We start from the raw sequence: 8,887 nt of genomic DNA, 5'->3' as shown, positions 1-8,887 counted from the left end.
GAAAATATTCATTGCTATTGCATCTGTAAAACAAGAGACTGAATATACCAACTTTGCAGAGACTCAATGGAGTTGGAGAAACACAGTTCTAATAATGGGATCACAGAATCACAGAATATGCTGAGTTGGAAGGGACCCACAAGGATCATCAAGTCCAACTCTTGGTCCTGCACAGCACCATCCTCAAGAGTCAGAGAGTGTTGTCCAAACACTTCCTGAACTCTGTCAGGTTTGGTGCTGTAACCACTTCCCTGGGGAGCCTGTTCCAGTGCCCAACCACCCTCTGGGGGAAGAACCTTTTTCTAATATCCAACCTAAACCTCCCCTGATGCTCTAGGCAACTTAAGTTACTGGTAATTCCTGAATCCAAAATCTAGCTGTGGACTTTAAGTGTTAAGTTAAGTTTCCACATACTTGGAAAGCTGTTAAGTTCATTAAGAATGGGTGCTGCTGACTCTGGTCTAATTAAAAATAATAATAAATACACATAAATGACAAGACTGGACCAGCTTTTACCCTCTCACTTTCAGGGAGGTTATTTATTTATACTTTCACCTATTTCAAAAAGTTGCTTGAGAGATAAAGCAGTTCCAAACATGGGTCAAGTGCACAAGATGAATTGCTGTGTCAGGATAACCATGCTCTGTACTCAACAGAGTAAAATGTATTAAATGCCACTGGCATGTAAGGGAAGCCATGGCTGTTACTCATTTGTAACAGAAAACTGCAGTGTGTGGCCCTCCCTAAAACTCCCATCATGTTTCTTGGGATAAATGTGGTTGGAACACAAGGCCAAGGAGACATCCATTGGAATAACAGCCAATACTCAGACCAAATAAAAAGGAAGTCTGTTTATTTTTATAACAGATTTAATAAAAATGGAGTTTAAGTTGGTGCTTATACTCCGCTAGGACCAGCAGATGTCAGTACAACTCAAAGCAACTTTGGATTTTGGTGATGCAATGTCCATGACACTTACCAGAAAAGAAAATATGCTGAAGAAATAGAAAGATTATACAACTTCACCAAGTAAGTCTTTAGAAATCAATAGTTAACAGTATTCTTGAATATATGTGACAAATAAAACACGCAGATCTTCCAAGTCTAGCATAGAAATGGGAAATTTATCCAAAACGCAACAAAAATAGCAAGAATAACAATATTACTAAGATTTCACTTGTAAAATCTCTTTTCCATAAACCTTGTTATTTCATAAAAGTTTAATACTCTGAGGACAGATAATGTATCAACTAATACATTAAAAATAAAGATAATTTCAATTCGACTGTGGGTTTTTTTGTAACAGTCTAGATACCCTTGGTGGGGGAATAGACACTCAAATTGATTTCAGCTGCATATAAACCTCCACCTTAAAAACAAGTAAAAAGAGGAAAAGAAAGGGTAGAGGGCTGTTGGACTATTAGTTCAGTCCAATTACAGACTGATAACAAACAGAGCAAAATTATTTTCATTGTGTTACACAGAAACAAACAAAGTAATAACTTCTGTGCCATAATTAATACTTTAACATATTTTACAATGCCTTGGCAGTTTAATTTCAGTATTTTAACAGTGAGGCTTGAACTAATAAGGATAACTTGATCTCAAATCCCAGTAGCCTGCACGAGATCCGAACACCTAAATGCTTTTGAATCCTTTCCAAGTGGACAGGATTGGATTAATCAGATGTAACTTGGATACTCTATAGTAAAGATGCAGCATTCACTATTAATACTGGAGAGAGCTTTATTAATACTGCATGTAAATTAATTGAGAACTTTCAGTATTTCCCATAAAACAGATAAAACCCATAAGATCCTGATCTAGAGAAGGAAAAAATGAGGGATACATGGAGATGGTACATTCCATAAAACAATATATGAAACAACAGTGAGTGGCTCAGGATAGATCCCATTAAGATTTAGCACCTTGTGTTTAAATACAGTGTTGTTCAGTAGGATCTTACCTGGATGACTAAAAAGCCTGAATGGGACGCAGAATGAAGTGTGAAGAGAGAGCAGCACAATTATCTCCACAATCATGTGGAAAATGATTGTGACAGTGAGTACATTAATCCTGCGGATTGTGACAAATTCCAACGGCTTTCATTAAATCACTAAATGATGAATGTGCCGCGTTTAACCAAAGCATGGAATACACCCTCAGGATTAAATAATGCACACATGCACTAACCAGCATGCTTATTTCTGATTATTTCCCCTCCCTCTATCTCGATTTGCTCGTAGAGCCACTTGCGGTCACAGCGACATTCCGTCCCACACTTGTTGGAGCCGCACTTGGGGCAAGTATAGAAACACCCCAGGCAATCTTCGTCCAGGCAGTCACAGAGGTCCATCCCACTGTAAAGCAGCAGCCCCTGGCTGTCGTAGACTTTGCTCTTGGCTGGTATAACTTGCCTGGATAACGAAAAACAACAGTTATTTCCATGTCAAAATCCACTTATTTTGAGGCCAAGCTGCTACATTTGTGGAGGGGAGTTTGCTTTCTTCAGCTGTTAATTTAAAAGACATATGTACCTTACAGTATTTGACAACATTTCTCAGTCCTAATTGTATTTCCACTGTGTGCCCAAACTAAGCAGAAGAAACAAATGGAGAGGAAAAGGATGTGCAGTTGGTGAGCAGCACACCCAGTGTCTGTCTTGTAAGTTTAAACTTGGGTGGAGAACAGTGGCAAGGCATTAATGTGATAATTACTGCATGTTTTAACAAATATTGTACAACTATTTAAAGCTGAAACTTCTATCACTCTTCTATTAGTACAAGACTGGTCCAAAGTTTTAGTGAAAAATAACAAAGTTCAACTTTCCTCTTTAGAAAAATGTGATTTTTGTTTTTAAATCAGTCACATTAGAAGGTTATAACTTATCTAGTATTGTCCAACATGGACACTAACTTTGTTCTTTAAAAGGAAGGCAAGGTCCTAACCTGGACACTTTTGTCTACCAAGTGTAGTTACTGACCTTACTGAAAGATAACTCCAATATTTTAAGTGTAGTCTAATATATTCAAATTTAGCCTATCATCAGAATTTTAGCTTATGCATAAATTAATAGCTATATCTATGATCTGTGTAGTATTGTCATGCCTCACAAACACTAGTTTATATCCTAATTGCCTGAAATATTGCTTGCATGACAACCTTTTATCTTTCAGTTTGTTTATCTCAAGAATGAGAGTGAGCTTTAGCATCCTCAAAACCAAAAAAGCAACCCATAAACACACAAAGATCCACACAGATAACGTTGAATGCTACAGAGACACTGACCATAGAGGATACTTTACCTTGAAATGAAAGATAATGTAAATACAGCAAACAGATTACCTGTCTGAATTAAATGCTGCAATTTTTGATTGCAGCCTTCTTTTTTCCCTCTTACTGGTCTCAGGAGTGAACTCAGTCTGTCGCCCTGGATTAGCAAACTGCAGAGACTTTAAAGCCTTGGCTGTACGTCCCTGAGGACAGACAGAAAACAGCATTTAACTATAAACACAAATCTACATTCTTAAGAAAATGTCCAGTCAAGCCATGATATTGTAATAACCCAGGTGAATTCTTGACCTAGGACTCTTAAGTCTTAAAATGCTTATGCTGGAGAACTATACCAGTCTCAGAACTCAGCAAGACAAGCTTTGTAGTAGCAGTTCTAATCAATGCTTTCAAATTTCACTCCTATCAGCCTCCTAATCATAATGACACGTAACTGAAAAATACAGCTGTGCAATAGTTCCTAGAGTGCAATTCTGCTTTGCTCAGGGCAGGGATGGTTTGGTTGCCCGTGCTACTGATGACCTGTGTACAGCAATGTACCAGCTGTATTCTGAGCTCAGCACTATCCTCCCACACCAGTTCACTACTGCCCCTGACCAAACACCGTGGCCTTCACAGCCCAGACACCACAACCAGAGTACACTTAATTCACCTCAATGCAGGTTCATTTGGTAATGAACTGCTGGAAAAAATTGCCCTTTCTTTTTTTTTAAACTGAAGAGACATCCCTAGAAACAACTTTTGCAGTGTTCAGTTTGTTGTTTGCAAGGCTTGAAGAACAGCTTAAAATACCAGCAGCAGTCTGGTATTTACATGAACTTATGAGTTGTAAGTCACCCTAGCAGACAAAATTTTTCAGATTTTTAAAGGCCATAATATTTAATTAGAGAAGAGCACTTTTAAGGTCCTCCAAATAAAGGTTTAAACACAGTTTAAACTCCCCCATATCTAAAAGACTAAATCCTTTCTTATTTCTATCATAAAAAAATTAATTTTTTTATGTAGTAGTTGTACAAAGCCCAATTCCAACAGCTTGCAGGACTTAGGGGGGGGATGGGAAAACTGATCCATATACGTACGTCTGGATCCAGTTTTCTTCTTTGTCTCTCTTCGGGTTCAACATCCACAGTTCCATTTATTATCTGCATACACTTGGGACACAGCTTCCAACCGGGCACAAACTGTCTCCCAAACTTGGCACTGAGAAAAGCTGCATCATCCATATCAACCGCTCGTAAGTTTTTCTTGGACAGTTTCCTGTGTATGTTAAAGGGGTCACAACACGATTTCTGCAAGTCTTCGAACCTCTCGATGTAAATTTTTGCGTGGTGGAAGCAGATTGTGCTGTTCTCTGAAAGGGTTATTCCAGTCCTAAGCTGAAGCAACATCAGGTCAGATGAAGATACATCTTTCTTAGTCTTGAAGCCAGTGTGTCGGGTGTAATAGGTCTTATGGCACTCATTGGTAGCTTGAAGCTGAACTCCAACTGAACAAGGATCCATTTTAATTTATCAGAACAACTTATTGCACTTATTTTGCCTAAAATGAGTTCTTTGAAGCCTTTAGGAGTTTCTGTGAAGATCACCCTAGAGGAAGAATTAAAATCAATTAGATTTGCACTGCAAACTTGACATATCGGGTTTAAGTAATTTAACAAACATGTAAAGAAATTATAGCCTCCTAGTCTAGATAAGCTTTAAAAGACACTAAATTTATTCTAGAATTAAACCATGCATCTCATCTTCCTTTTAGGGGCACTTTTTCCCAGCTACAATGAGCATCTATTCAAAATGTTTAGCAGCATTACTTTCACAAAAACAATTTGGGAGCAAGGTGTGAGGTGGATGAATTGTACAGACAGCAGCCTGCTCTGGTCAGGGCCCCCTCTCTTGGCACGATCCCTGCAAGTCTAGACCAGTTGTTCAGATTTTCCACAGAAAGAGACTGCTGATGGCTAAACAACTCACCCATCCTGTTTTCAGGTAGTTTCTAAGGGGGGAAAAAAGGCTGCTGAAGGTAGGCTGCACAGGCTGGCTGATGTCAGTCAGCAATTCCCACCCGGCAGCGCTTTCCTATGTGTTCCTCCCCTGTGTATCAGGTGCAAGTCAACACACTGAATCAACCTGAGCCTCTTCAAGAACCAGTCTGGGGTGTGCACAAAGACTGGTGGTTCTAGATGTGTGCACTTCTTGTGGCCATTGTGTGCAGCTCCCTGCAGCTGCGTGCTGTGTGTGTCTGATGTAAATGCTGGGCAGTTATTTAAACACTAATTCAGGCACAAAATACAAAGTGAGCTGTTGCAGACTGGTCTCACACCCAGGCCAAAGTCTGTTGCTAACCCAATACCAGCCCTAACACATAAGAGCCTGAGCCCATCTTACATTCTCTTCTACTGCAACATTAAGAACAAATTTCTACCAAAAGAAAGGAATCACGTGCTCCCAAATCCTCCAGGAACCCTAAGTACAACGAGTTCAGCCTAACTGGGATGTTCATGTTCACCTACGCACTACTCTGCAAAGGCAAAAACCAGACAAACAAAAAAGCAATGTACTGGGTTTGTCTGGGATAGAGTGTAATTCTTCACAGTAGATGGTATGGGGCTGTGTTTCGGATTTGTGACCACAACAGTGCTGATAACCTGGTGATATTTTAGCTAATGCTGAGCAGTGCTTACAGTGTCACTGCCTTTTCCGCCTCCCACCCCACCAGTGAGGGGCTGGCAGAGGGGCACAAGAAGTTGGGAGGGACCAGAGCCAGGACAGTTGATCCCAAATGACGTTCCAGACCACACGGCCTTGTGCTCTGCAGTGAAGTGGAGGTTGGTGGGGAGGGGTCACTGCTCTGGGAATGGCTGAGCATTGCTCAACTGGCGGTGACCAATTGTTTCCACTTGCATTGCTTGGTTTTACTCTGGTTTTACTTTCTGCTCTCTTTTGGTTTTCCTTTTATTTCCCTTAAAACATTTTTTTTTTAAATTTCTTTTAATTATTAAGCTGTTTTTATGTCAACCCACAACTTTCTCACTTTTACCCTTCTGATCCTCCCCCCACTGCAGGGGAGTGAGTGAACGGCCGTGTGGTGTTTAGTTGCCAGCTGGGGTTAAACCACAACACACACATTTGTTCTAACCACTGAACAGGGTAATATGGCCTTTTAATCAATCAAAGTATCAGCCAGTTGTCTAATGGACAAGAGTCTGGGATGCTACTTTCAATAAAACAAAAGCAAATAGCATCACACACAACCTAATGACATGAAATGTGTAAGTTTAGCCAATATACAGAAACATGAACACAGCAGTGCAAGAGTTCGAAAGAGAATAGTAAGTTCATAGGATTTTTAAAATTAATCTGAAAAGTTTTTGGAGCAGAAATCCACTCTGGATTTTAATACTTCAGTTTTTCTGAAACAGGTGTGTATGTCTGAAGAAATTACACGACACATTTCCATACATTAAACGGCATGGGCAGTAATTTAAAGGTCTTGCATAGGACATGGTATTGTCTAGTGACTTAGCTGATGCAAATATAAATGATATGCTGGGTTCTACTCAGGCTAGTAAACTTGTCTTGAAGTGTAATTTTATATCTAATTTGAGACAGAACTGAGTATAACCAAACAATTATTTTTAAACAACTTTTCTCAGCCCATTGTTAAGAATGCTCCAGCTTTCACATTTAAATTAAAGCAATGATAATAGAGGCACAAGGAGTTCCAAGTGTAGAGGCACAATGTTATAAACCCATGAGTTTGCAGAAAAGGGAGTGTTTCATTCTGAAAACAATGGAAACTGGGTTTTTTTGCAAGCGATCTGAAAATACAAGACTAAGTATTCTAATACCTAACACTAATTTCCCAGGCCAAAACCTAAATCCTTTATTTTCAGAGCTAGAACTAATCCAGTCCTAAATTACCAGGCTATCTGAGCATTTCTTCACTCAAATTTCTGTATGCTGAGCTAACTCCTGAAGTTTTGAGCTTTTCAGATCTGCACTGAATAATGCAAATAAGAAGTAAAGAGTAGATGTCAATCAAATTAGAAAAATTCTTATTTTCAGTGTCTGCTGAGCACTAAGCTTTACTATATAAAAGTTCCAGTGCCCTTGCCTATTTATACACTTCTACTGCGGTACTGACTTTGTATGATTTTTTAAAAATCTTTTTTAAAAAGACCAGCTACCAACCTTTATCATCTCAGTGAACCAGCTCTAGGTGGGGTTTGCGTGTGTGGCTGAAACACAGGAGGTCAATATAGAACTGATGACCTGAATTTCAAAATTCCCGGATGTATTACAAGTCAGAACTTTTGGAAGACGTCCTTATTAAGAAACCCAACCGGCCTCCTAAGGAAAAATCCCCCCAGAATGGCTATGGCGATGCTACCCTGGGCAGGTATCTGCTGTGACAGCTGACTGTGCTACGTGACAAGTCCTGCATTGAACTGCGGGATGGCACAGCGGGCCCATGGGTTTGCTCGAATAACACCGTGCTGGGGGATGTAAAGTTTTGTCTCTCATCCACTTCTCCCGCAGGAATTCCCGGTGGAGGCCTCAGCGCGCCTCCCCCCCTCCCGCCCTTGGGCGGGGCACGCAGCTGGTGTTCCTTGGTGGGAACAGGAAGGAGCTTAAAACAAACAAACAAACAAACAAACAAACAAACAAAAAAAACCCCAAACCACACTGCTAAGACGAAGGTTTGCGTTTGCACCTGTGAAGTCGACAATGGGCGCTCGCTGCACCGAACGCAGCCGCCCCCGGCGGAGGGCTCGGGGCGGCAGAGCGGAGCACCCGCGCTCGGCAGGGATCCAGCACAGGGATCCAGCACGGGGCTCCCGGGTTCCTGCTGCCGGCGGAAACGTGGGATGGGGGGAAAGGGGGGGTTACGCGGGCGGTACGAGCAGCCCCAGGGAAAGCGGGGCCCGGCCGCCCCCGTGGGACCTCGCACGGCACCGCCCCGGCCCGGCCCTCCCGCTGCTCCCCCCCGGGTGGCCCCGGTACCTGTCCGTGGGTCCGGTCCCGCCGTCCCGCTCCCCGTCCCCGGGCTCCGTGCCCCGCTGGCGGCGGCGGCCATGAACCGTCCCCCATGAACGGCCCGCCCGCAGCATGGCGGCACTTCCGGGCGGGCGGCGGCCGCAGCGGCCCCTGGCGGGGCGGAGGAGCGGCGGGAGCGAGGGCGGGGGAGCGGGGATGACCCGTGCCCTCCTCGGGAGTGACCCGTGCCCTCCTCGGGAATGACCCGTGCCCTCCTCGGGAATGACCCGTGCCCTCCTCGGGAATGACCTGTGCCTTCCCCAGGAATGACCCGTGCCCTCCCCGGGAGTGACCTGTGCCTTCCCCGGGAATGACCTGTGCCTTCCCCAGCAGTGATCTCCATGCTTTCCCCGGGAATGACCCGTGTCCTCCTCGGGAATGACCCGTGTCCTCCTCGGGAATCACCCGTGTCCTCCCCGGGAATGACCTGTGCCTTCCCCGGGAATGACCTCTGCCTTCCCTGGGAATGACCTGTGCCTTCCCCAGCAGTGATCTCCATGCTTTCCCCGGGAATGACCCGTGCCCTCCCCGGGAATGACCTGTGCCTTCCCCGGGAATGACCC

At 43.2% G+C, this 8,887-nt stretch overlaps 1 protein-coding gene across 1 annotated transcript; it reads right to left on the bottom strand.

Annotated features, from left to right (window-relative positions):
- Positions 1 to 829: 829 nt before the first annotated feature.
- On the bottom strand, positions 830 to 8,350 carry ARL14EP (ADP ribosylation factor like GTPase 14 effector protein). Its single transcript, XM_027705330.1, has 4 exons — positions 8,292 to 8,350; positions 4,371 to 4,877; positions 3,346 to 3,476; positions 830 to 2,417 (listed from the first exon to the last, which is right to left on the bottom strand). Exons 2-4 carry the CDS (start codon positions 4,791 to 4,793, stop codon positions 2,189 to 2,191), a joined length of 783 nt encoding a protein of 260 aa, XP_027561131.1. The 5' UTR covers positions 4,794 to 4,877; positions 8,292 to 8,350; the 3' UTR covers positions 830 to 2,188.
- Between the last annotated feature and the right edge of the window lie 537 nt (positions 8,351 to 8,887).

The sequence above is a fragment of the Neopelma chrysocephalum genome, unplaced genomic scaffold (assembly GCF_003984885.1).
Source record: "Neopelma chrysocephalum unplaced genomic scaffold, ASM398488v2 Primary Assembly neopelma1_323, whole genome shotgun sequence".
Lineage (NCBI taxonomy): Eukaryota > Metazoa > Chordata > Aves > Passeriformes > Pipridae > Neopelma > Neopelma chrysocephalum.
The sequence above is the reverse complement of the archived record's forward strand: the minus strand, read 5'-3'. Positions and strand labels throughout refer to the sequence as shown.

Coding starts and splice junctions, on each gene's coding strand:
- ARL14EP (XM_027705330.1), bottom strand. CDS start 4,793: ATGGATCCTTGTTCAGTTGGAGTTCAGCTTCAAGCTACCAATGAGTGC. Junction 3,477..4,370: donor GAAGAAAACTGGATCCAGAC/GTACGTATATGG, acceptor GTCTGTCCTCAG/GGACGTACAGCCAAGGCTTT. Junction 2,418..3,345: donor GCAGCATTTAATTCAGACAG/GTAATCTGTTTG, acceptor TTCGTTATCCAG/GCAAGTTATACCAGCCAAGA.